This window comes from Phyllobates terribilis, unplaced genomic scaffold (genome assembly GCF_046119375.1).
Source record: "Phyllobates terribilis strain yellow unplaced genomic scaffold, ASM4611937v1 Scaffold_5__5_contigs__length_657084704, whole genome shotgun sequence".
NCBI lineage: Eukaryota > Metazoa > Chordata > Amphibia > Anura > Dendrobatidae > Phyllobates > Phyllobates terribilis.
Window position 1 is genome coordinate 116,621,049 of NW_027362765.1, and position 27,533 is coordinate 116,648,581.

The window sequence follows — 27,533 nt, forward strand, 5'->3', positions numbered from 1 at the left end:
TACTTTCATCTGAAATCAGAAGATGTCCAGCAGTGCCATTAACTTATAATTGGAAGCAAAAGGTAGGATCCAGCTACACCCATCTACTGTTTGGAGAAATCTGGCCAGAAGTGGTCTTCATGGAAAAATTGCAGCTGAAAATCATACTATTGACATGGAAACAAGACCATTTGACTCAAATATACATGAAAACCTAGGATCTTGGGCAGTGTCAGACTGGGGTGTCTGGGGCCCACAGGAGGAATTGATCCTCAGGGCCCACCCTACAGATATATGTAGATACCTGGTAGCCGTTATCTCTGTTATAGTGGAGCGTCGACTAAATCACAGGCAGCTCCTGCACATGCAACGTGCATATGCTATTACTGGGATGTACAATTAAGGTAGTTTGCATTAAAGGGCTTCTTTGGTTAAAACAAGTTATCACCGATCCATGGGCTCCACAGAATCAGTGATAACTTATCGATAGTTAGGTGCGTTTTGTGAATGTTCGGAACCAATCGGAAGAATGGGGAAGTTTTATTCCTGTCAGGACACATCCCCATTTTAAAATGCAGCGGCAGGTGGGACGTCTGACCGTAGATCCATTCATTCTCTTTGGGGCTTCCAGAAAAAAAACAAGAACAGCCACTGAGGGAATGAATGGATCAGTGGTCAAGTCGCACATGAGCTCCAGTCTAATGGAGATAAAAGCTCCACATTCTACCAATCGGTGCGGGTCCCAGCAGTCAGACCCCCACTAATCAATAATTTATCACTTATCCTGTGGAGAGGTGATTACTTGTTTTCCTGGAGAACCCCTGTAAGCACATCTTGTTCCAAGTATTTAATCACTAATGGAAATATAGAATCTTCTCCTAATTAATATCAGAGAACAAATGACCACCATACACAACACAATCCTCTATACCAACACCAATAGTACCACATACAAAGGAGAAGTACTGCCACGCCATGACTGGACTACATATTTCCAGAATATAGCGACCAAATAATTCCACATACTAGGGAGAAATACTGCCACATCATGACCAGACCACATAGCACTACCACATGGTGACCAAATAATACCACATACTGTACAAGGGAGAAATGCAACCACACTGTGACCAGACCAGATATTAACAGCATAAAGCATCGAAATAATTCATATCCCTCCAGCTCCACTGCCATTTTCCTCCTGTCAGCAGCAGAGCTGGCGGGATCACTCCCTGCCCGCCACACACAATGAGGGCAATCTGGCCATGAGACCCCTGCACCCTGGGGGTCTGAGAAGCAGACCAGATTGCCCTCCTTATCAGCTGCCCTGAACCTCGGTGCAGGTGCTCCGTCAGTATGTCAGCCACCGGCCTCTGATAGGTCGGCGGCCATGTTAAACAGCAGTCCCCCGTGTGTCCTGCTCAGGGGCCCTCCGAGGACCCAGACCCACCGGCGAATTCTCCGATATTCTGGTGCCTTAGTCTGATCCTGATCTTGGGTGCAGAAAAATGGCAGTGACGTGCCCCCTGGGCCGTGGGGTTACTCGGCAGCTGGGCCTATGGATGCTGGTGGGGGATATCACGGTGGCTGGCCCGGTCCGTGACCCAGGGCGGTCAATAAGGGGTTTTCTATTCATAGAGGATTGATAAGGTTCGTGACGCCACCTGTGGAATGCGGCTAAAGGGAGCCGCCGCTGCGGAGCAGTCCTCTGAAGCTGATGTTACTGCAGCAGGGATGGTGTGGCTCTCCACCGGAAGAGCTAGCTCCAGGGCAGTGTAGATATTGTTGGTTGCGCTGGGTGTTGTAGTGCAGGGGGAAAGACGGCGCAGCTGAAATAATGGACGGAGGCAGTGCGGTGCAGTCATCCGAGTCTTTACTCACAGTTCTCATGTACGTTCCACTGATACACTGCGCGGGTGCCAGCTTCCCACGTCGCGCTGCGTTCACCAGACCGGGGGTTCAGCTCTTCCTCAGGTAGGTTAGGAGCACCTGACTGAACCCTGCTTTCTTGTGTTCCTCTCTAGACCGACTTCACGCTGGGTCTTCTCCCTCCTGCCCTACGCTTCCCCACTCTCGGTCCCGCTTGGGTGCTCTGAAGTCCCTCCTGTCAAACTGGAGTTCCCAGACCTGCTTGACCCTCACGGACATTAGAATGAGGCTTTGGCAACTGAACTATAAAAGCCGGAAGCCTCTGGTTTTTCCAGCCGAGACCTGGAGTAACACTGTTGGTCCAGGGGCCGGTCCCCTTCTTGCGGCATGATCCCTCTGTCTTCTGACAGATTCGGGGTGTACGGGTGCCATCCTGCACTCGCTGTACCCACTGGGATCCCTTCAATAGAACGGAACCTTACTCCTCTGCTCCCCTCCTGGGCCTCTAGCACTAGGCCCCACTTGTGGAGCAGAGCTCCTAAAGAGACTCTGCTCCCAGACTGTCTTCACTCTCTCCTCTCACTGACTGACCTGCCACCCTAAGATGGCTTCCCATTATATACCTTCTTCTATGGTGCTCCCCTAAACTGCTTCCTCCAGCCAGGGACAGGGCTCAGCACTGTGCACATGCATCTTGCCCTTCCAGCCAGCCTGGAGCAGTGTAGTCTTGGATGCAGGTGTTTGGGTTCCAGGCAGCACTCCCTCCTTACCTGAGAAGGAGATGCCACACCTCTGGGTGAGATGCAGTACCTCTGTGGCGACTGAACCCTCAGGGGCGCCACAGCAGCAGGTGCTATGGATGGATCAGTCAAAGTGTGAAATATTTGGCTGTAACAGAAATCAGTTAAGTCCTCGAGTGTCTGCAGGAACACTTAAGCATGGTGGAGGGTCCTGCAAGTTTGGGGTTTCATTTTGGCAAATGGATTTGGGATTTTGGTCAGAATTACTGTTGTCCTCAATGCTAAGAAATACAGGCAAATACTTATCCATCATCAATACCGTCTGATTGGCTCCTAATTTATTATGCAGCAGAGCAATGATACAAACATACAGCTTATGTTAACAGCAAGGAGTCCCAGAAGTGAGAATAGGCCCCCACAGACCCCTGACCTCACATCCAGTCTGTCTGGGATTACATGAGGTTAGTTTGTAAGAGGTGTGAACTGGACTATTGTTTTCCTACCCCCTGGAGACACTAATCAGTATTGTAATGTGAATTGTGTTCTGCATCTTTTGTACACATTGTCATGTACTGTTTGCCTGTATAGTGTAGGGTAAGACCTAGTTTAGGACTTAAAACACTTAAATGTAGTTGGGTGGTGACATTAGGGTAAGGTAAGAGGTAATGTTCAAGACTAGCCCCATAGTGGGAGGGGCTTATTGTTAGTGCAAGTGTCTGCTTCCTGTAGTTAGTCAGATAGGGACAAGTTCAAGTAGGAAGTGTCTGAGCAATGCTGCTGTTGTGGGTGAACTACAGCAAAGGAGACTAAGGGACAAGGGAGTAGCGCAACCTTGATGTGACTGAAGAGACAGTGGCCTTCCACAGAAAAAGGTCCTTTGATAAGACAACTTGTCACAAGAAATCCTGAGCTTGTTAAATGCCGAAGGTTACGACCCTAAACAGGAATGAGTTTGTGGGACTAGTGGGAGGTCTTGAGCGGTAGATCAGGGTGCCAGTAGTGGAAGAAATAGGACTCGGAACCACTGAGCAGGTAGAGACTCGCTGAGCTGGGCTGTGACTAAGTAGGGCCGGCTCCAGGTATATCATGGGCCCCGGGCGAAAGTCTCAGTGGGCCCCTTTAACAGATACCACGATTCACGATGCACAGATACTGCGGAGAAATATACAGTGTGTGTGTGTGTGTATATCTATCCAAAGATTTCACTTCTTACATTACATGAGTGATATCTATTGTAAATTCTACAATAGCTCAGAAACCGGCGAATCCTCGCAGTGAACAGTGCGTGTCCTGGTGGAGAGGGAGGGGGGAGTCAAAAGATTTCTTTAGACTGGACAGAATAGTCCTCCTCCATATATAGTACTCCATACGTTAAAAAGCAAAAAATATTACAATACTTGCCTCTCCTTGCTGGCCACTGCTCCATACTCCTTAGTGTGTTCTGCCTCTCAGCACTGTGACTGCTCCGCAAAGAAGGGCGCACTGTAGTGCAGTCATCTTGTTCCCTATGCCCTGAGACATCACTGAGGTATGAAACAGGGAGAGGTAAGTATTGGAAGCAGGAGGCCCACTTGTGGGTGCTAGCACCAGGCTCCCCCCAGCTTGCTCAGGGCCCCGGCACTTGCCCGAGTGCACCAGGTGGTGATGCCGGCTCTGCTTCATTGGCCCTGGAGTAGACTACAGTGAAAGGATACATGGTAGATTCACTTGCTGACCAGACACATCTGACAAGAGTCTTCATAAATGGTAGAACAGTAACATTTAATGAGGCACGGCCAGTGCAATGCAAATGTCTCTGAGCAATAGGCTCCAGTAGTAACAGTACAGTCTCCTTTGCAGCACTGCAGTACACAGTCTATTATCCGGTAGCACAGTACAGCACAGTTCTAATGCATACACAACCACAGGCTTTTCCTTCACAAGGACTCAATTGTACACAGCATTCTTTATCCTGTATGGAGATGGAGGGGGGAATGGTGTGATGAGGGAGATGATCTCTGTGATGAACCTGTAGCCGCCATCTTGGTAATGATAAATCATATCCAGGGATGGCCACACTTCAGCAGCCCCCACCCTTGGGACCTTCTGTTAAAACGTCAACTAGATAGTTTCCCCCCATCCAGGCTCCTGTAAGATAAGAAGCCTACTTAACACTTGAATGCTAGGAGCTTCAAAGACTTCGAGAGGAAACACAGCCAGCAGGGGGGGTGCTTCGTCTATCTGTACCTGACCATTTGTCCCATAGGACTAGTTTCTTTGTCTGTCACAAGCATGGAGGCATAAGATATAGAAACATGAAAAGTACACGCATGTTGCATGGGATGGGCCAATAAAAAAATATCACGGCGTCCCGGAGCCATTGCGCACACAAGCCTCCGCGGTAGACGTTTGTACGTGCTCTGGAAGCCAAGATATAGCGCGGAGCCATTCCTGAGGACCGTATGGTATCATAATTGATATCAAAAGGTCGGTTGCGGCGGCCCGAATCCATGGGAACCCCTGGGGGTATCATGAGACCATCCCAGAAGAAGTTATTGGGTTCCATAGAATTTGGGCTTCTGATCGAAGTTAGACCTGAGGGTGGAGACTGAGTCAGCTGACCTCACCAGCAGTGGGCGGGACAGGGCAGGTAAGATAGCAGGACAGACAAGAGACAAGTCAGTCTTGACCCAAGAGTGGGGTGCTGAACATCTGAGCACCAGCTGAGGCCACCAAGGGGAGGAGCAGTTTGACCATGCGGTGGTAGGCCTCAGCCTGTAACAAAGAACCGTGCCTGCGACCGCAGAATCCTCTCCCTGCGTCACAAGAAAATCAAGAAACCGGTAACTGATATGCTGTGGTGATTCTGTGTGTTGTATTCCATTGTTGTATAGTTTAGCCTGACCTTATACCTGTGTATATTTAGTTGTATATTGTGTATCTAGTGTATTATTATAATCAATTACCTCAAGTAATTGTGGGCCTGCCTTTTATTCTGCATAACGAACGCACGTCCGTGTGAGATCGGCTCAAGCCAAAAACGCTACCCAGGGTTGGTTCCTGACCCGATATAGGCCCATTCACGGACTGGGCGTATATCTAAAATAGGGACTGGTGGCAGCATACCAACTGGGGATTGGGGAAGGCTGGTAGTGACGGTCGGAGGTTCAGATATATATATTCCTGGCGCGGCCAAGGAAGATATATATACCGCCCTCACTACAGAGGGCCCCGATACCCAGTAGGTTACAGGACAGTCTCTCTGGCGACCGCTTATCCTAGGTGCAGTTCCTTGACTGACCTGAGGCTAAGAGGGCGCTAGCGAGTTGTGCTGTGTAGTGACGTTGAAGGGATAACACACTACCGTGTTCCCTGCGCTGGTTGCAGCTACCTGGCACTACTTTCTCTAGGTGCAGTACCTTGACTGACCTGAGAGGTAAGGGGGCGCCAGAGAGCTGCACCCACCGGCCGGCTTTCATCACATTGGTGGCAGCGGTGGGATTGCAGAATAATAGTGTTGTGGGACCCCTACTCCCAGGCACTAAAGACTGCCAGTGGTAACTTCCACTGCTGGAGTCTTAAGGTCAGCCCAACGTTAGACGGTCAGGCTAAAAGTATAACAAGGTGTGTGCAAACTCAGGGTTGCAGCGGTGTCGGTTACCAAGATGGCAGACGGCACCAGGAGCAAGACCCTGCAAGAGGCTAATGCTACGGTCCGTGTGGCAGGAGGGGAGGACATTGTTACTCATGGCGAGGAGGAGTCCAGCCCGGGCACCTCAGGGAGCCAGTCCCCAGTATACGGTCCCGCAGTGGGCTGCCCACCACCTACCCAGCCCAGCCTGTCCAGATCACAAGCCCTTTTACAAGCGGCTATGGCAAGTCTCCAGTCTCATGGCGATGCCGTCTACAAAACCCTCCTGGCAGCATCAGAGAAGGCAGCGGAGGAGGAGCGTGCAGAGCGGGCTGCGGAGCGGGCTGCGGAGCGGGCTGCGGAGCGGGCTGCGGAGCGTGAAGCTGCAGAGCGCCGGGAGGTTGCGGAGCGTGAAGCTGCAGAGCGCCGGGAGGCTGCGGAGCGTGCAGAGCGAGCTGCGGAGCGCCAGCACCAACTGGACCTGGCCCAGCGGGGGCTTCCGCTAGAGCAACCAACCCATCAGGAGACCAAGTCGTCCAAAGTCCGAGCTGAGGACTTCCCTCTACTGGAGAAGGATGGGGACCTGGACTCCTTTCTGGTGGCATTTGAACGGACCTGTCTTCAGCACCATCTGGCCCGGGATCAGTGGGCCAGATACCTGACCCCCCGTTTGAGGGGTAAGTCCCTGGATGCCTTGGGGGACTTACCTGCCGGGGAGGTACAGAACTACGACTGCATCAAGCGGGCCCTGATCCGGCAGTACAACCTCACTCCCGAGTCGTACCGCCAGAAGTTCCGGAGCCTGCTGCGTGGCCCCAAGGACACCTGGACCGATCATATGCGGGCGCTGTTGAGAGCCGCAGAGCACTGGACCTCGGGTCTAGCGCTTACTACCCGCCAGGAGGTCCAGGAACTGTTCGTCACGGAGCAGTTCTTGTGGAACTGCCCAGAGGACCTCCGACAGTTCCTCCGTGACCGAAAACCAACAGGGGCTTCTGCTACAGCCGCCCTGGCAGACGAGTATGCCAATAACAGGGCGCCTGAGCTGAAGAAGTCTGCCAGCAGCACCTGGAGAGGGGGTAAGCCCAGTCATGCCCCTGTTTCCCCGGCCCCTAGAACACAAGGGGTGTATCCCCCTGTTGCCCTCTCCAGGCAAGGACCAGACGTAAGACGTTGTCATCTATGCAACAAACCAGGACACTTTAGGGCTGAGTGTCCCCAGCGCCAAAAGACCCCATCCCAGTCCCAGAGAGCGCCCAATGTTTTGTGTGTGGGAGGGGGTGGTGGTAGGTCCCTGGACAACATCCAACCCGTCACCATAGGCCGTTCTGCGGTCATGGGACTGCGGGACACTGGCGCTGAACGAACACTGGTACGGCCTGAGGTGGTGTCCCCCCAGGACTTGGTACCAGGAAAGACTCTTTCCGTCTCCGGGGTTGGAGGCGTGGAGCCGGCACTTCCCGTTGCCATGGTGTATTTGGACTGGGGTGCCGGGAGGGGGATGCGGGAGGTGGGAGTAACGCCAAATATTCCCGCAAATGTTTTATTAGGGACCGACTTGGGGCGTCTAGTATCGCAGTATGTACCCTCTGAACCCCCAAGTTCGGCCCCCCAAGAGTGTATTGATTTGTCTGCTGCTAATGCCAACCATGTTGTATGTAGTGTGCGTCCTGCTGAGGAGGAGGGAGTGAAACCTGAGGGTAACACCTGCACAGACACAACACAAACAGGGTTAGTGAAAGCAGGTGGGGAGTGTGGGGATGCCCGCAGAGGTGCTCAGCCGGCGTGCCGTGACCTCTTGTCCTCCGGTGAGGGAGGGGGCGGGCAGGATTCTGTAGAGGGAAGCTCAGGGATGGAGAGGGGGGCAGCTACCGGCAGTGTAGGGCTCCCAGGGGTATCCAGGCTGCTGAGTATAGGCCCACTGCAGGGGGAGGAACAGGCCATGGGAGGTGGGGGTGTCCCAAGAGAGGAGCCGCCAGGTAAGACCCCAGGGCAGGAGTTCCCCACATCCGAGATGTCCAAAGGCCTAGGAAGCCTGCCTGATCGGGCGGCTTGGTCAGAAACAGAGGGGAAGCAGGCACTACCCACGGTCACAGCGGTCATAGCCGCTGTCACCAGGAGTGGGAGCGCCGGAGTCCAAGGAGCCTTGCAGAGGTCCGACGGCTTCCCCACTTCTGACCAAGTGTCTGCCGGGTCAGACAGCGGCCAGGTGACATGCCCGGAGGGGCTGACAGAGGATGTGGCAGTTTCGTCGATTCTGGCCACATCAAGTCAGGAATTTCAGGCTGCGTTGGAAGCAGACGACAGCCTGAAAGCTCTCAAGGAACAGGCGGCACAGCCTCCCATGGAGTCAGACTGCGAGCGTGTGGTCTGGGACCAGGGACGGCTGTACCGGGTAACGGTCCAGCAGGGTTCACCGGAGGCGTGGCCCAGGGACCGACAGTTAGTGGTACCCTATCCGTTCAGGGCGGAATTGTTGCGGATCGCACACGAGATTCCGATGGCCGGACACCTAGGGATCGCTAAAACCAAGGCCAGGATAGCTCAGCATTTCTACTGGCCTGGGATGGGAGCCGCGGTGGGTGCCTACTGCCGTTCGTGTGACACCTGTCAGAGGGTGGGGAAGGCGGGGCCGCGCCCCAAAGCCCCACTGGTAACTCTGCCAATCATCGAAGAGCCTTTCTCGAGGGTTGCTGTGGATCTTATTGGACCTCTGTCCACTCCCAGCCACTCCGGGAAATGCTTCATACTCACGGTAGTGGACTATGCCACCCGGTACCCGGAAGCGGTAGCTTTGTCGTCCATTCGGGCCGACAAGGTGGCTACCGCCTTACTGGAGATCTTCTCCAGAGTGGGTTTCCCCCAAGAAATGCTCACCGACCGAGGGACCCAGTTCATGTCGCGGCTGATGGAGTCCCTCTGTAAGCAAATGCAGGTGCAACATCTGGTGGCCAGCCCGTATCACCCACAGACTAATGGCCTGTGTGAGCGGTTCAATGGCACCTTAAAGCAGATGCTTAAGATGTTGGTCGACTCCCACGGGAGAGACTGGGAGCGTTACCTCCCACACCTCCTATTTGCTTACCGGGAGGTTCCGCAGGCCTCAACGGGGTTCTCCCCCTTTGAGCTCCTGTACGGGCGACGGGTACGGGGCCCCCTGGCTCTGGTGAAGGAAGCATGGGAAGGGGATTTGGCCACCCCCGAGGTGTCGGTCATCGAGTATGTCGTGCGCCACCGGGACAGGATGATGGCCTTGGCAAAGCTGGTGCAGGACAATATGGCCCAGGCCCAGGCCGACCAGAAGCGGTGGTACGACCAGAATGCTTGTGAGAGGACCTACCAGGTGGGTCAAAAGGTGTGGGTACTGGTCCCCGTACCACAGAACAAGCTTCAGGCAGCCTGGGAAGGTCCCTACTTCGTGCACCAGAAACTCAATGCCGTCACCTATCTGGTCACCCTGGATCACGCCCGTGGAAGGAGGAAGGCCTTCCACGTGAACATGATGAAGGCTCATCATGAGCGGGAAGCGACTGCCCACCCAGTGTGCAACCTTCCCGAGGAAGGAGAGGTAGAAACCCTCCTGGATCTGCTCACCCAAGCCAAGGCGGGTGGGTCCATCGAGGATGTGGGGGTTGGCCACCAGCTCACGGAGGACCAACGGTCCCAGCTGGGGACCACCCTGCACCCCTTCCGGGGGCTGTTCAGCAGCCTGCCCGGAAGGACTGAGATGGCTGTCCACGACGTGGACACTGGCGATCACCCGCCGATCCGGCGTTCAGCATATCGGGTCTCTTTCGAGGTGCAGGGAAACATGCGCCAAGAGATAGACGAGATGCTGAAGCTGGGGGTGATCCAGGCATCCAGCAGCGCGTGGGCCTCGCCTGTAGTCCTCGTACCAAAGAAGGACCGAACTACACGGTTCTGCGTGGACTACCGGGGGCTCAACGCTGTAACGGCCACCGATGCGTTCCCCATACCACGCATCGATGACCTGCTCGATCGGATGGCCGGGGCTAAGTACCTGACCATCATGGATCTGAGCCGGGGGTACTGGCAGATTCCTCTGACCCCCGCGGCAAGGGAACGCTCTGCCTTTATCACCCCTTTTGGACTGTACGAGTCCACAGTGATGCCATTCGGCATGAAGAATGCCCCTGCCACTTTTCAGCGGATGGTCAATACGCTGCTTGAGGGACTTGAAGGGTACGCGGCCGCGTACTTGGACGATATTGCAGTCTTCAGTCCCACTTGGGAGGATCACCTAGAGCACCTGCGGCAGGTGCTCGGTCGGATCCACCGGGCAGGCTTGACCATCAAGCCGGAAAAGTGCCAGCTGGGCATGAGTGAGGTCCTCTACCTGGGTCACCGGGTAGGCGGGGGGGTTCTGAAGCCAGAACCTGGGAAAGTGGATGCCATCGCATCCTGGCCCACTCCTAGGACCAAAAAGCAGGTGATGTCCTTCTTGGGGACCGCCGGGTACTATAGGAGGTTCGTCCCACACTATAGCACCCTGGCCAAGCCCCTGACGGACCTCACCAAGAAGAAGCTGCCCGTCGCAGTCGACTGGACAGTCGCCTGCGAGACAGCTTTCGGGGCACTCAAAGCCGCCCTAAGTAGCTCCCCTGTACTGCAAGCTGCCGACTTCGACCGGCCGTTTGTGGTACAGACCGACGCCAGTGACTTTGGCCTCGGTGCTGTGCTAAGTCAGGTCAACACGACAGGCCAGGAACATCCTGTCTTGTACCTGAGCAGGAAGCTACTGCCCCGGGAGGTGGCTTACTCCACGGTGGAAAAAGAATGCCTGGCAATTGTATGGGCCCTGCAGCGTCTGCAGCCCTACTTGTACGGGAGCCATTTCACCGTGGAGACGGACCACAACCCCCTCAGCTGGTTACACACGGTCTCTGGGTCGAATGGCAGGTTGCTACGCTGGAGCCTCGCTCTCCAGCAGTACCACTTCTCCATTCGCCACAGAAGAGGCCGTGACCACGGTAACGCTGACGGGTTATCCCGGCAAGGGGAGGGTGCAGAAGGACGCACGGGGGAACACAGGAATGTGCTACCCCCTCGCGCCCTCGTATAGGGGGAGGTGTGATGAACCTGTAGCCGCCATCTTGGTAATGATAAATCATATCCAGGGATGGCCACACTTCAGCAGCCCCCACCCTTGGGACCTTCTGTTAAAACGTCAACTAGATAGTTTCCCCCCATCCAGGCTCCTGTAAGATAAGAAGCCTACTTAACACTTGAATGCTAGGAGCTTCAAAGACTTCGAGAGGAAACACAGCCAGCAGGGGGGGGTGCTTCGTCTATCTGTACCTGACCATTTGTCCCATAGGACTAGTTTCTTTGTCTGTCACAAGCATGGAGGCATAAGATATAGAAACATGAAAAGTACACGCATGTTGCATGGGATGGGCCAATAAAAAAATATCACGGCGTCCCGGAGCCATTGCGCACACAAGCCTCCGCGGTAGACGTTTGTACGTGCTCTGGAAGCCAAGATATAGCGCGGAGCCATTCCTGAGGACCGTATGGTATCATAATTGATATCAAAAGGTCGGTTGCGGCGGCCCGAATCCATGGGAACCCCTGGGGGTATCATGAGACCATCCCAGAAGAAGTTATTGGGTTCCATAGAATTTGGGCTTCTGATCGAAGTTAGACCTGAGGGTGGAGACTGAGTCAGCTGACCTCACCAGCAGTGGGCGGGACAGGGCAGGTAAGATAGCAGGACAGACAAGAGACAAGTCAGTCTTGACCCAAGAGTGGGGTGCTGAACATCTGAGCACCAGCTGAGGCCACCAAGGGGAGGAGCAGTTTGACCATGCGGTGGTAGGCCTCAGCCTGTAACAAAGAACCGTGCCTGCGACCGCAGAATCCTCTCCCTGCGTCACAAGAAAATCAAGAAACCGGTAACTGATATGCTGTGGTGATTCTGTGTGTTGTATTCCATTGTTGTATAGTTTAGCCTGACCTTATACCTGTGTATATTTAGTTGTATATCGTGTATCTAGTGTATTATTATAATCAATTACCTCAAGTAATTGTGGGCCTGCCTTTTATTCTGCATAACGAACGCACGTCCGTGTGAGCTCGGCTCAAGCCAAAAAACGCTACCCAGGGTTGGTTCCTGACCCGATATAGGCCCATTCACGGACTGGGCGTATATCTAAAATAGGGACTGGTGGCAGCATACCAACTGGGGATTGGGGAAGGCTGGTAGTGACGGTCGGAGGTTCAGATATATATATTCCTGGCGCGGCCAAGGAAGATATATATACCGCCCTCACTACAGAGGGCCCCGATACCCAGTAGGTTACAGGACAGTCTCTCTGGCGACCGCTTATCCTAGGTGCAGTTCCTTGACTGACCTGAGGCTAAGAGGGCGCTAGCGAGTTGTGCTGTGTAGTGACGTTGAAGGGATAACACACTACCGTGTTCCCTGCGCTGGTTGCAGCTACCTGGCACTACTTTCTCTAGGTGCAGTACCTTGACTGACCTGAGAGGTAAGGGGGCGCCAGAGAGCTGCACCCACCGGCCGGCTTTCATCACAATCTCTATGACAGACTTCCTTCCAGTCCTTATCTTCCTGGCTGATTGACTCCCTGAGCTAAAAGTGTGGAGTATTAACTGACCTTTGTTTAGCTTCCCTCCTGACCTGATTTCTGTTCCCTTGCCTTCTGTGAGATACAGATCCTAAGCCACCTTTCTCTTCAGTTCCGGCCAGACAGCAAACAACTTCTCCACAATCCCCCTGGGGCTCTGCTAAAATACTCCTTCTCCTGTGACTGTTAACCCCTCTAGTTGCTGGATGCTTTTGGAGCACAACACTTCCTGTCTCATGTGCTTGTGTTACTTCTAATAGTTGCTGAATGCTTTTAAAGCAACAGCACTACTTCTGTATGTCAGACTCAGTACCCCTTGTACATAACCCTTACCAAATTACCATCTAGTAAAGCCTGTTTTAGGATGGGAGTCTCCTTTATTTAACACTGAAACTTATGGTCCTGGCCAGCCAGCACCATCGGCTACAGGCTGCCTGCAAGGGCCTCATAGCACCAACACCCAGTAAGGACCCACTCTTTCATGTTGCGTGCCAGGCCGTCACAGGAGAAGATTAGTGCTTTGCCTGTGGCTACTGCCGCGTGTTAATGGTTCTCTGAGTTCCCTCATCAATTTTTCTAGGTACACTTGCACACAGTTCTTGAATGCAAAGGGTGGTCACACCAAATATTTGGGACTTTGATTTCATGTGTGTGTGTGTGTGTGTGTGTGTGTGTGTGTGTGTGTGTGTGTGTTTTTTTATTTTTAACTTTTTTTTTTTTTTTTTACTTGAAAGCATTCTTGCTTTGCAGCACTTTTTTTGCACACCCTGCCTACAACTTGCTGTTCGGTTTAGTGCATACCTTTTTTTTTTTTCCCCTCCATAAATATGGCTGCTTGGTTACTAAAGAATTGGATGTGGTTTATGTATATTATCTGACTTGCTTTGCTTCCTCCCCCTTTATAGGGAACCCTATGGAGCGATGTGATGAATGAGCTTAGTCTTGGAGTCAATCTCCGCCGAATTGATCAGCGTTCCTACAATGCGCTGCCCATAGTGTACACACTAACTCCATATGAGCTCCTGATGGACGACATACGGTCTAAGAGATATACCCTGCGGCCGGTGAAGGTGATGCTTTGCTTATCCTGTACTGTTATGGGGTTACTACATCTTATTACCAAATTCTCTTAACTGTTAGAATGCATTGCATAATACTCCAACTATGATTTGTAGTGCTTTCTACAACTCAGCCTCCCCCCCCCTCCCCACGCATATAAATTTTCCTACAATGCACAATGATGGGACATGCTCTGTACAGATGGTAAACCAGTTGGGGACAGTAGCTCTAAGGAAAATTGCAGTGTGTGCTTTTTTTTTTTTTTTTTTTTTTTTTAATCCCTTTCTGACGTGTGACCTAATAGTACGTCACAGTGACCTGGGCCGATTGGACCAATGACGTACTATTAGGTCATGGTCTTTAATGCGGTCCCGCGACTAAAGTCACGGTCGCATTAAATTTCCGGCGCCATCTTACCTCAGGGTAGATGGCGCCGGCATCCCGGAGGGTGTCGCAGCCCCCCCCGCACCCACGATCGCTGTGATTGGCTCTTCAGAATGGAACAGCCAATCACAGCATTCTCACGGTTTCCAGCAATCAGATTGCCAGAAACAGTGATGTGCAGCCTAGGATCGGTGCTCCTAAGAGCACCGATCCTAGCCTGTTGCTAGGAGACCCCAGCCCTGACCCCAAAGCGCCATGATCGGTGCGATCGCCGATCACATCGATCATAGCGTGACGGGGCGGTGACCGGCTTGTGACCTGCCTGTCACCGCCCCATGACCCCCTGCAATGTGATGAAAGCCCCCAGACTGTTCTGATTGGAGCGATCGATGTCATCAGAGTACCTGAATACAGGTGACAGGGCGGTCACAGGGAGGTGTCACCTCCCTGTGACCCCCTGTGGTGCATGCTGTGCCCCAGCCATCTGATTGGTGACATTGATTGGTGCAATCAGATGGCTGGGGCACAGCATGCACCACAGGGGGTCACATGGAGGTGACGCCTCCTTGTGACCGCCCTGTCACCTGTATTCAGGTACTCTTATTGGAGCGATCAATGTCATCATCGATCTCTCCAATCAGATTACCTGACCGGAAGGTGACTGGGTGGCCTGTCACCACCCTATCACCCCCCCCTGTGACCGCCCTGCAGACCCTCACACTTGGTGAGGATTTTTACAGAGCGGTCACATCTGATCTTTCTGTCGCTGGGCCTTGTAGTGCCACAGAATCTTCTGTGACATTACAAGACAGTCTTCTCACCTGTTCCAGTTGCTGCTGCTGCTCTGGTCTCCTGGATCTTCTGCTCTGGTGTACTGCTGCGGGTCCTCCTCCAGATCCTGCTGAAAAAAGAACAGAAAAGACTTTGGTAAGTCCATCTCTGTTCTCCCCCCGCCCCGCCAGGTTTTTTTTTTTTTTTTTTCATGCATCCTTCAGCGGCCGAGCGCTGACCAGTGACTACATCACTGATCAACTTCCGTGCTCGCTGCTTTTCAGTATTTTTTGATTTTTTTTTTAATTCTCTTGGTTCTGGGGTTCAGCTTCGGTCCTGGTCTCCTGCTCCGGGGGCCCTCTCCTGCTCCGGTCCTGCTGCTGGAAGAACAGAGAAGACTTTGGTAAGTCATCTCTGATCTCCCCTCATCCACCCCAATTCCCCACTTCCCACACATCCGTGCGCACATCCAGTAGCTGCCGAGCGTTGATCTACCGATCCACACTCGTGCTCGCGGTTTGCACCACATACAGTAGTCCTTTTTTTCCCTTTTTTTCAGAAAAAAAAGTTCACACCAAGCACACTGACACACATACACTCTAAATAAAATACTGACACACACTACATAAATAACAAAAAAAAAAAGTCCCGCTCATCCCAAACTCGCTATTCAGCGGAGGAGGCATATGCTTTTCTTGCCTCTGACACTGACAGCGAGGGCGAGGATCCCACATTTCTTTATTTTTCCGACTCCTCGTCCTCCAATTCCTTCTTCTTCCTCCTCCTCCTTCCTCCTCCTCAGGTGCTGCTGGACCGCCCCGCAGTCTTCCCAGGAGAGAAGACGAACCAGTGCCCCCCACTACTGACCCCATATGGACCTTGCCCCCCGAAAACTATGAGCTACTGATTCTTGATTTCGTGGCGGAATCAAGTTTGACACCACTGGCCTCACAGAACTAGACTTTTTCAAAGTCTTTTTCTCTGAGTATTTTATAAACTTCATGGTGGGCCAAACTAATTTGTACGCTCATCAGTTTTTGGAACAAAACCCTCTTCATCATTTTCTAACTGGTCTCCTGTAGATGCAGTAGAAATGAAGTTTTGGGGCCTGGTCCTTCATATGGGGATCCTGAAGAAGCCACAAGTCCGGCAATACTGGAGTGTTGACGTTTTGTATAACACTCCAGTGTCCCGAATGGTCATGACCCGGACACGTTTTGAGGCCATCCACAAGTTCTTGCATTACAACGATAATGCAAGGTGTCCTGCACGAGATGACCCGAACTTTGATAGTCTTTTCAAAGTTCGGCCGGTCATCGAACACTTCAACAAGTTTGGTGAAGTGTACGTGCCCCAAAGGGACATCTGTGTGGAGTCCTTAATCACTTTTAAGGGGCGGCTTGGATTCTGGCAGTACCTGCCCAGTAAGAGGGCCAGGTATGGAATCAAGCTGACTAAACTTTGTGAGAGTACCTCAGGGTACACTCACAAGTTTAGAGTTTACGAAGGGAAGGACACCGGGTTTGAACCCCATGAATGCCCCCTGTTCTGGGAGTGAGTGGGAAAATTGTGTGGGACTTGGTGCACCCACTGCTGCATAAAGGTTATCACCTGTATGTGGATAACTTTTATACCAGTGTCCCTCTCTTCAAGTCCCTCTCTGTGCGATGTACCGCAGCCTGCGGTACTGTCTGCAAAAATCAGAGAGACCCCCCCCCCCCCCCCCCAAAGACACTAATTGGGCAGATGCTCAGAAGGGGTGAGAGCAGAGCCCAATGTAGCGACCACCTGCTGGTGGTCAAGTACAAGGACGAGGGATGTCCTTCTCTTGACCACCATACATGGTGATGGCAGCACTGTACGAGGTTCCACTACACAGGTCGGCAAACCAGACTGTGTAGTGGGGTACAACAAGTACATGGGGGGGGGGGGGGGGAGAGTTGATCTCTGATCAAGTCCTCCAGCCGTACAGTGCTTTGAGAAAGGCTAAGGTATGGTATAAGAAGTTGGCAATGCACAACGCTTTCCTTCTGTCACAATATGCGGGCCAGACTTCTGCGTCGTATCTTCACTTCCGGGAGGTAGTGATCAAGGTCCTGATATTTGGCAGCGGTGACGGAGCGGGCCCCAGTACTTCCGGAACTGAAGGACCGAGAATTGTACCAGGCCATTTCCTGGGGCAGATCCCTCAAGTAGCAAAAATAGGTAAGTCACAAAAGAGGTGCCGAGTGTGTTTATAAAAGGGAATACAGAAGGACACCATTCATCAATGTGACACCTGCCCTGACAAACCTGGCCTGTGCATGAAAGAATGCTTCAAAAAGTACCATACTTCCATGCACTACTAAATTAATTTGACGTATGACAACCTGATGAACACTACACAACTGACGTATGACACTACATTATAAAATTCAAAAATCAGCTACCACTTCCAAAAAGGGGGCACTTGTGCCTAAACGGTGGAAATGCCCAACATCAGGGGCTCTGAGAACGTGACATGACACCCACAGACAATTCCATTAAAGTCTGCATTCCAAAGCGTCACTCCTTCCCTTCCGAGCCTTGACATGCGCCTAAACAGTAGTTTTCTCCAACACATGGGGTATCAGCGTACTTGGGGGGGGGGGGGGGGTTGAACCTCAAAATCTGTTGTCCAGTTTCTCCTGTTACCCTTGTAAAAATATTTTTTTAAACATTTTTGTGGAAAAAATGTTTTTTTTTTTTTTTATTTTCTGTGAGGCACCTGGGGGTTCAAAGTGTTCACCACACATCTAAATAAGTTCCTTAAGGGGTCTAGTTTCCAGAATTGGGTCACTTGTGGGGGGGGTTTCCGCTGTTTAGGCACATCAGGGGCTCTCCAAACCCAACATGGGGTCCGCTGTGAATTCCAGCGAGTTTTGCATTGAAAATGTCAAATGGCGCTCCTTCCCTTTTGAGCCCTGCCGTGCGCCCAAACAATGGCTTTTCCCCCACATATGAGGTATCAACGTACTCAGGAGAAAATGCACAACAACTTTTGGGTTCCAATTTCTCCTGGTATCCTTGTGAAAATAAAAAATTGGGGTCTAAAATTAAAATAAAATTTTAGTGGAAAAAAAGTTAAATGCTCATTTTTTTTTCCTTTTCACGTTCAATTAATTGGTGTGAAGCATGTGAAGGGTTAATAAACTTCTTGAATGTGGTTTTGAGCACCTTGAGGGGTGCAGTTTTTAGAATGGTGTCACTTTTGAGTATTTTCTGTCATAAAGGCCCCTCAAAGTCACTTCATATGTGATGTGGTCCCTAAAAAAAACCAAAAAGGGGTTTGTAAATTTTGTAAAAATGAGAAATCGTTGATCAACTTTTAACCCTTATAGTTCCCTAACAAAAAAAAAATTTGGTTTCAAAATTGTGCTGATGTAAAGTAAACATGTGGGAAATGTTATTTATTAACTCTTTTGTGTGACATATCTCTCTGATTTAAGGGAATAAAAATTCAAAGTTTGAAAATTGCAAAATGTTCAAAATTTTCGCCAAATTTCTGTTTTTGCACAAATAAACGCAAGTGATATCGAAGAAATTTTACCACAATCATGAAGTACAATATGTCACGAAAAAACAGTCTCCGAATCAGTGGGATCCGTTGAAGCGTTCCAGAGTAATTACCTCATAAAGTGACAGTGGTCAGAATTGTAAAAATTGGTCCAGTCATTAACGTGCAAACCACCCTCGGGGGTAAAGGGGTTAAAGCCGCTCTAGATAATGTAGGCGTATAACTCAATTTTGACATTATGTAATTGACAATAAGTTTCCTATAGACGTTGTCCTAAATATTGGCGCTCTTGTTGCAGGAACATGATCTGAACAAGTCCAGCAGAAGTGAAGAAAATGTCATTTTAGACCTCATTCGCACACACACGCTGAAACCGGTACAGCCTTCTCTATACATGAAGTGATGGGTGGAATGACATGGTGATTAAGAATATCTTTTTCTTCTTTTTCTACACTAAGGCATCAGAAAGGAAGCTGAAAGAACGTTCCCAGGAAGAGCCGAGCCTTCATGATCTACTAATGTCAGAAATTAAATCTTCCAAGACTCTCAGATCCACTTTTGATGTGAAAAGAAGCTTAATACAAGGTGATGTGTAATTCTGTCATATGTGTGTTCCTCTGCTAGTGAATGCAATACCAGACAAAATCCATATATGGTGCCCGGTGCAAGATTTGGGCGCCCCTCCATCCTGGTATGTATATACGTGTGTGTCTCCTGTAAGTTTGGGCACCCCTGGTCAAAAATACTGTTATTGTGAACAGTTAAGCAAGTTGAAGATAATTTCATCTCTAAAAGTCCTCAAGTTAAAGATGACACATTTCCTTTGTATTTCAGATTTACATTTGTAAAAATTACAAAAAAGGAAAATGGTCTGATGTAAAAGTTTGGGCACCCTATTCTTTAATGCATAGAACAAAAATAAGCAATTATACTCACATCCGCCTGTTGTGTCATCCTTTTCTGAAGTCAGCAACTGACTTGAGCGTGCAATCGACAAAAGCGCATGACGGCACTGCCATGTGCCCCCAGTCCCGTGCACAGACCCAGCTTGTCTCTGCACTGCAATACACTTCAGATGAATATTTGGCCAAGGATGCACATCCAGTTGAAGTTTACGCTAGCGTTCGCCCCCTCCCGCACGGACTCGGTCACCACCTCTGTAACTGCAGTCGTTACGCCCCTGGTGATGCAATGTATAAAAGAAAAAAAGACCTCTCCCAAAAAGTTAATTCATACACGTTTTTTTTTTTTTTTTTTCCCTGTTTCTGTTCCTCTCCATTCCTGAAAGATGCCCCACTCATCCCTGTATAAATCTAGTCTTTATAGCCAAGTGAACATGGTTGTTGAGGACCACACCCACTTAGCTAAAAGGCTAGACTTATTTACAGGGGAGATGAGACCACATCTAAAATGGAAAGGCACAGAAACCAAATAAATTCCAGATTCGGGAGAACAGCGGCTTTTACACTAGATAAAAATGACCTAATCCTAACAAGTGTTTTTTTTTTTTTTCCCACACGCTTTTAGATGAAGAATTTAAAATTTCAAGTAATGGGTGCTCGGTGCAGCGAGAATATTCCTTACACAGCTGTCGAATAGGAAGCCGGTGGAGTCTGCTGCCTGGTGTCGCTCCGCTGGACAATGGAATTGATGTAATATTTTATTTTATTTGCTAATTAGTGACAGGGTTTAAAATGTGTAGATTACCGTATGTAAAGGGTAAAAATACCCGCAATTGTTGCAACCAGTTACAGTATATCACAAGTGTGTACACCCCCCACATTTTTGTAAATATTGTATTTTTCATGGGACAACACTGAAGATGACACTTTGATACAACGTACAGCTTGTATAACAGTGTACATTTGGTGTGCCCTCTAAACTCAGCACACAGCCCAGCCATTTATGTCTAAACTGCTGGCAACAAAAGTGAGAACAACCCCAAGTGAAAATAGCCAAATTGTGCAAAAACTGTTTAATATTTTGTGTGGCCACCATTATTTTCAAGCACTGTCTTAACGCTCTTGGGTATGGCATTCACTAAAGCTTCACAGGTTGCCACAGGAATCCTCTTCCACACCTCCATGACATCACGGAGTTGGAGACCTTGTGCTCCTCCACACTGTTTGAGGATGCCTCACAGATGCTCAATAGGGTTTAGGTCTGAAGACATGCTTGGCCAGTCCAACACCTTTACCCTCAGTATCTTAAGCAAGGCAGTGGTCGTCTTGGAGGTGTTTGGGGTTATGTTGGAATACTGACCTGCAGCCCAGTTTCTGGAGGGAGGGCATCCTGCTCTGCTTCAAAATGTCACAATACATGTTGGCACTCATGGTTCCCTCAATGAACTGTAGTTCCCCACAGCCAGCAGCTCTCATGCAGCCCCAAACATGACCCACCTCCATGCTTGAATGTACGTAGGCAAGACGCTTGTCTCTGTACGCCCCACCTGGTTACCGCCACACACTCTTGACATTATCTGAACCAAATAAGTTTTTATCTTTGTCTCAGCAGTTCCTGTAATCCATGTCTTTAGTCTGCTAGTCTTCAGAAAAGTGTTTGTGGGTCTTCTTGTGTATAGTCCTTCTGGAACGACAGCCACGTAGACCAATTTGATTCAGTGTGCGGTGGCATATGGTCTGAGCACTGACAGGCTGACCCACCACCCCTTAACCTCTGTGGCAATGCTAGCAAAACTCCTACGTCTAGTTTTAAATGACAAACTCTGGATATGACGCTGAACACGTGCACTCTCCTTCTTTGGTCGACCATGGCGAGGCCAGTTCTGAATGGAACCTGTCTTGTTAAACCGCTGTATGGTCTTGGTCACCGTGCTGCAGATTAGTTTCTGGGTGTTGGAAATCTTCTTATAGCCTAGGCCATAAGAATTTAACAATTCTTTTTTCAGAACCTCAGAGTTCTTTGCCTTGAGGTGCCATGTTGAACTTCCAGTGACCAGTATGAGAGGGATAACACCAAATTTAACACCTGCACCCCATTCGCACCTGAGACCTTGTAATGCTAATGAGTCGCATGACACCAGGGAAGAAAAATGGCCAATTGGGCACAATTTGGCCATTTTCACTTAGGGGTGTACTCCCTTTTGCTGCCAGCGGCTTAGACATCAATGCTGTGTTTGAGTTAAGAGGGCACACCAAATTTACACTGTTCTACAAGCTGTACACTGACTACTTTACATTGTCAGTGTCATATATTCATTGTTTTCCCATGAAAAGGTATAATATTTGCAAAAAAAAAGGGGGGTGTACTCACTTTTGTGATATACTGTAATAGCTTGTGTTTTATTTTCTTTGTCTCTTTAGGGCAGAGTCGGCTGGCATCCTGAATGTAGTTCTGAATCTTCATCTGAACACAAGTTTTCTGACCTGACGTTGAGCAGCACCGGTAATTGAGGGGAACCTGCATGAGAATCACATAATTGCTGGTAAACTACAGATGGAATGAGCGCTCCATCAGGAAGCTGCTGCAAAAACGAATAAGGTTTTTGGATTGTGCAGGGATTCACGCGATGCAACCGTAAAACTACCACTTTTTTTCTGTTATTCCAATTTAGAACTGTCTGAATTGATAACTGGGTGTTACCAGCTGAGAGGGTCTCTGTGCACGCACAATTCCCAATTTTTAATGTCAAAGGTGTGTGTCCATACATAGCAAAGGAGAATAGGTACACCCAGTTCATAAAATTCTAGGAGAAATATCAGGACCATGGCAGAGCATACAAAAAATGATCAAGAGTTGGCATTTCATGGGAAATTGTTTATTGGAACACATCTGTCCGGATTGGTGACTTTTCCTTTTTTTTTTTTGAGCGGATTCTGTCCTTATTCTATAGATCTGTCCTTTTTCCCCATGCTGACGTCCTCCCAGATGGACTTGAGAATGAACAGCATTTCAAACTGTCAGAAGACTACATATTCCCACAAAAGGTCCAACTCCTATGAGGGCTCCTTCCAAGGCAGCGGCTGTAGACAGGTGGGTGTTCAAAGAACAAAGTTCAAAATTTATTTTGAGTGGGCCACAGCCAAACCCCTCCACATACTTGCCCTGCCCCCTCAGTGCCTGGTTTCTACATCTTTCACCTAGATGTGATTGGACGCCCAGGCTCCATTTGGCATCACATGAAACTTCTTAAGCTCTCCTTTCTGGGAAATTTGTCCTGGTCTCCCCTCTTTCCGAGAGTCTCCTAGATATACCAGAGTTAGTGATTGTGACAGGATGATCAGACTGCTCTGCAGCTTGCAGATCCTGCTAAAATCAGGGTTCAATTTCACATTGGGTGCTTTTGTTTCCATTACTAATTCTTATCAAAACATTAAATGATTGCCGACCTGATTGAGAAACATCTGGTTTGTGTATTCCAGAGTTGGCGTACTCCAAAGATTCGCCTTCCTCCAACAATCTCTGAATTGATCCCTGTAAGAAGAACAATGGTCAAAACGGAGATGCTGTTATTTGCATCTAGTAAAGACTTCTCGGGCCGCAAGGTAACTGCTTGAAGACCGAAGGGTATATGGGCGAAAAATATAGTGAGTTTAATTAAAAAAAACAACAAAAAAAAAACTTCTCTTCTAGACTTGTTCCAGCTGCTACCGGAAGAATCTCTTTTTCTCCTGGGTGTTCTCATGCAAACTCTGTGACAGGTATGAATATTTTGACCTACAGATGTTATCCACTACATGGACAACCTATTCTGAAGTGCTATATTTACTTTTTAAAATAAAAACCGCCTATACATTCCTCCGTGATGACACCATTGGTGCTGGGTCTCCCAGGGCTCGCGTGATGTGTCATGTGAGCCCTGCAGCCAATCAGTGGCCGCTAATGGGCTTCATTACCCTCACTTTTTCAGTTGCGTCTAAAGGAAGTGAACTGGCTGCAGGGCTCATTATGTCACGAGCCCTAGGAGTCTCTGCGCTGACATCACAGGAACGGCACCAGAGGTGAGTATAGGCTATTATGTTGTATGGGGAAAAATGGCAATTAGGAAGGGGTTTTCCCGAGTAATAGACAACCCATTTTAAAGTCCATCACTAAGTGGGCCACAATAGTGAAGAATTTTAAAGGTGTCACAGCATGTAACTACTTCATACTAATTTATTAGAGGTGTGTGTCTTGGGGTAGGGTTTCGCTAAAGAAACCTAGCTAGTGTATAGAGTCCAGATTACTGGCAAAGCTTCATAGGAGGAAAAAGGTATGGAAATGTTCTCTTCAGAAAGACTGCTCTCATATCAGCCAAACCAGAGACTCCTCCAAAAGGCTGAGACGCCACCTGTAGACTGCTGTTTCAAGGCCCTTGCCTCTCTCCTGAACAGAGCAGGGTACTTGTTAAAATGGCATTTATGCAGCTCTGGATATCTAAACATCCAAATTACGTAGCACCTATAGAGTTGCGTGGAACACTCACAGGACTGCTTGGCCACCCACCATGTATCTTTGCCATCTAGGTTTTGTTAAATTGCTCATCATTGTGTTGATGTGTTTGTTTGTTTTTGTGTTTTTTTTACTTTTCAGGCCCATCTGCCTCGACTGTCTTCTTGAGGTAAGATTGGGTAGAGCATATGTATTTTAGTTCTAATTGGGCCCCTTTACCCCCCCCCCCCCAAAGAAAAGGGAGGGGAAAAAAAGAAGAGCAGATCTCACAACTTTATCATTTACATAATTTTCCTCCTGCTGAAGTCCTAGATTCCTCTTTCATTGCCCCCGTAAGTATGATGCCAACAAAAGTGCCCCCCAACCACAGTATGATACCCGCATGGTGAATTCCTCCACATGCACAGTATAATGGCCCTACCAACTCCCAAGGCAATGTATGATCCCCCATGCAGTATAATGGGCCTTCATACAGTATAATCGCCCGCACTAGTCCTCCAAACAAAGATGACCCCCACACAAACCTTCACACTGTATAATTGCTTGCACGCAGTATAATGGCCCCAAATAACCCTCCAAATATAATGGCCCCACATAGCATAATGCACTCCCCATGCTCCTCTATGCAATAAAATGCACCCCCCATACTCCTCCATGCAATATAATGCACCCCCATGGTCCTTCATACAGTATAATGTGGCCACAGTCCTCCAGAAATATGGGCACCACATTTAAATAAATAAATACACTTTTACCGCTCTTTGTTCCCCCGCTGCTTCGGTGTCTGCAGCGCATCTAATCAGCTCCACTGCCTGACCAAGCATGGTGCGATGAAGTGACGTCATCGTGCCGCTGCGTCAGACGCAGAGGGGCGATGATGGGAGAGGGAGCATCACATGATGCTCCCTCCTCAATCTCATTGCCTTCAATTGTATCGGCATGTGCCGATACAAATGAATGTGGGTCTGGTGGTGATGCTGGCTGTGAGGGGGGGGGCCGATGCAGGTACTCACATCTGGCTTGTGGGCCCCATAGCAGTCGCGTGGTCTGCCGCCATTGGCAGGATACCACTGCCTGGGGAGCAGTGGCATAGCATGTGGGGCTCTCATACAGGACATGGGAACATTGAGCCGAATGCTGCTGTGTATGGGGGAGTTGGGGAAGATGGCAATCAGCCGAATAATTCAGCCAACAGCTATTTTGTTCCATGCAAGATTTTCTTTTCTCTTACAGGAGAGGAGTTAAAAAATCAGCATTTCACATAACCTCTACTGCCAAACTTGTGTTTCACCATGATGGCTCTTTCAGGGCATGGTTAGACAAGAACACCCTTCCCTGTTATACAAAACAGACGAGTTAAAAATGGCACACAAAAAAAAAACTTGTAGAATATTTACCAATATATCACATCCTTATGTAAGCCAATTATTTCTACATATGAAATATTTTGCTGAAACGGACAAATCAATGTCTGATTGTGTAGTCCTGACAACTCTTTGCTTTCCTGGGGATTGATTACATTTGCAAGGCACTGTAGTTTGATAACTGCTTGCGCTCTTCTGTGCAGATGATGATGCCTTTCAAGCAGTGCATGCATTTGCCTGTCAGCTTCTTCAAAGCTCTGGTTTTGACTCGGGACAATGATCCTTTATGCCAAGCAGAGAGAAACCAGATGTTCTATAGGGAGGTCATGCTCTGGGATTCCTCCAGGTGAGTCCAGATGTGCTTTTGTTTTGTTTTTTGCGGAGTTTACTTAATTTTTTACAAATTTGGGATGGATGTAGACCAAAAAATCATGTTTTGCATGTAATTGGTGGCACAGGTGAGCTGTCTAAAGAATTGTCAGTTTCCTGCCTTGCTATCGAGGTGTGAGTAAATTGCTAACACTGGTACTTTCTGCAGAAAGACAAGAGGGTTCTCAAACTCCTATCCACTGAAAGTGATCTCTAATCATTGCTTTTAGGGATGAATAGTAGTATGGACCAATGGGCACTTGCCATTCATATGTATTGACTTGTTTTGACCTACAGATGAGTAGATAAAACATCTGGTCCTTCTGCTAAGTTTTTTTTCTTTCTCCATATCCCATTGTGTACCATCGGGAACTCAAGATTTTTCCCATGTCCTTTTCATTCTAAACTTTAATTGTGAAGACAGAATTTTGTCCTATTAAAAATTAAGTTGTGGTCAATGTCTGTCTGCTGCGCTAAAGCTTCCATTTAGGTATTCGTCAACACTCTTCTATATTTTGATTCCTTAATGTATAAATGGGACCTATTTAAGGGCTCACTTCTGCCCATGAATAAGCACGGTTTGAAAAGATATAAGGCAATCTGTGCTCGTTTACATGGCCCATCACAACTGTATGGGGCCTTCAATACAGTCATTCTGTTCCCATACAGCATGCATATTGTCAGCAGCACATCTTTTTACACGGGGCAAACCGCTGCCAACATTCAATTTAAATGCCTGTGTGAATGCACCAATCAGCTGATGAGCAAGCATTTTGCTCGTTCTTCAGCTGATCAGTAGCCTGTATACACGGGTCGATGCTTGGGAATAAATGTCTTACGAATGCAGTTTTGCAGAATATTTGCTGGTGTAGATAAGCCTTAAAGGGGTATTTCCCATCTCAAAGATCCTATTCCAATATGTAGTAGGTGTAATATAAGCAAAATACCTCCAATTAGATACCCAAGCTACTGCAATGCCCTACATGCGAATCTGAAGAACTATACTAAATTTCTAATTTGATGCATTTGATTTAATTACACCTACTACATATTGGGATATGGGCTTGGAGATGGGAATACCCCTTTAATTCTGTGTGGATCATTCTTGGACTTCTACTGTAATACAAACACTTTTCAAACAAAAATCCTTATTTGTCATGTGTTTCTTCATTAGAGTTCCCCTGGTGTTTGAACCCAAAGACATAGAGGACAACTTGGCCTTTCGAAAGAGGATCATGTACAACTGGATATCCATGGACATCTGTATAAAATGTGAAGAATATATCTTGGATGTTCTAGATATGAGTAGCCAGAGTGAGTTCCCAGGAAGCTCCTTGAAGTCTCGCAGCATTTCAGAATCTTAAGCCATACTACAAGACTTTAATAAAAATAGTCTGGATTTAAGGGCCTTCACTCCAGCCCCATTCAGAGTTCTGCTCTTGAGTAACATCGTTTTATGAAAAAACTCTACTGACCTTCTTAAATTCAAAAGATGAAGGTGAACTCTCTGGGACTAAGAGAACCATAGATTTTTAATGCGTCTGTATCTGAATGTTAACTTAATTGTTCGTGGTGTCATGTTTTGATGACTAGGCCCATCTGAATAAAATCTTTTTTTTTTTCCCATTGACGTTCCTAGCTCCCTGGTGGGGTGTGTAGGGTCCATAATCTAAATTATTAATTTATAACGTAATGGTCAATACCAAGTAATTGGCAGTTGACTGCTATAATGACTGAAAACACTGGGAGGGTGGTGCTTATGATTTGTAATTTATCAATATTTAAGAAATGATTAATATTTTAATGTAAATCCATATTCTTTGCCTTTTTTACAAGAATTTTACACCTTTACTA

General features: G+C 48.7%; 1 protein-coding gene across 1 annotated transcript in view; it reads left to right on the forward strand.

Moving 5' to 3' along the window:
• The window catches only part of LOC141271480 (protein spire homolog 1-like), a 32,313-nt gene extending 5,270 nt beyond the window's left edge, over positions 1-27,043 (forward strand). The window contains exons 6-16 of the mRNA XM_073681546.1: positions 13,712-13,876; positions 18,854-18,931; positions 19,014-19,140; positions 21,070-21,074; positions 21,879-21,960; positions 22,409-22,548; positions 22,938-23,060; positions 23,149-23,216; positions 24,088-24,115; positions 25,514-25,656; positions 26,854-27,043. Of these exons, the coding sequence (XP_073537647.1) occupies positions 13,712-13,876; positions 18,854-18,931; positions 19,014-19,140; positions 21,070-21,074; positions 21,879-21,960; positions 22,409-22,548; positions 22,938-23,060; positions 23,149-23,216; positions 24,088-24,115; positions 25,514-25,656; positions 26,854-27,043 (1,149 nt within the window). The remainder of the gene's footprint in view (positions 1-13,711; positions 13,877-18,853; positions 18,932-19,013; positions 19,141-21,069; positions 21,075-21,878; positions 21,961-22,408; positions 22,549-22,937; positions 23,061-23,148; positions 23,217-24,087; positions 24,116-25,513; positions 25,657-26,853) is intronic.
• Positions 27,044-27,533: the final 490 nt, after the last annotated feature.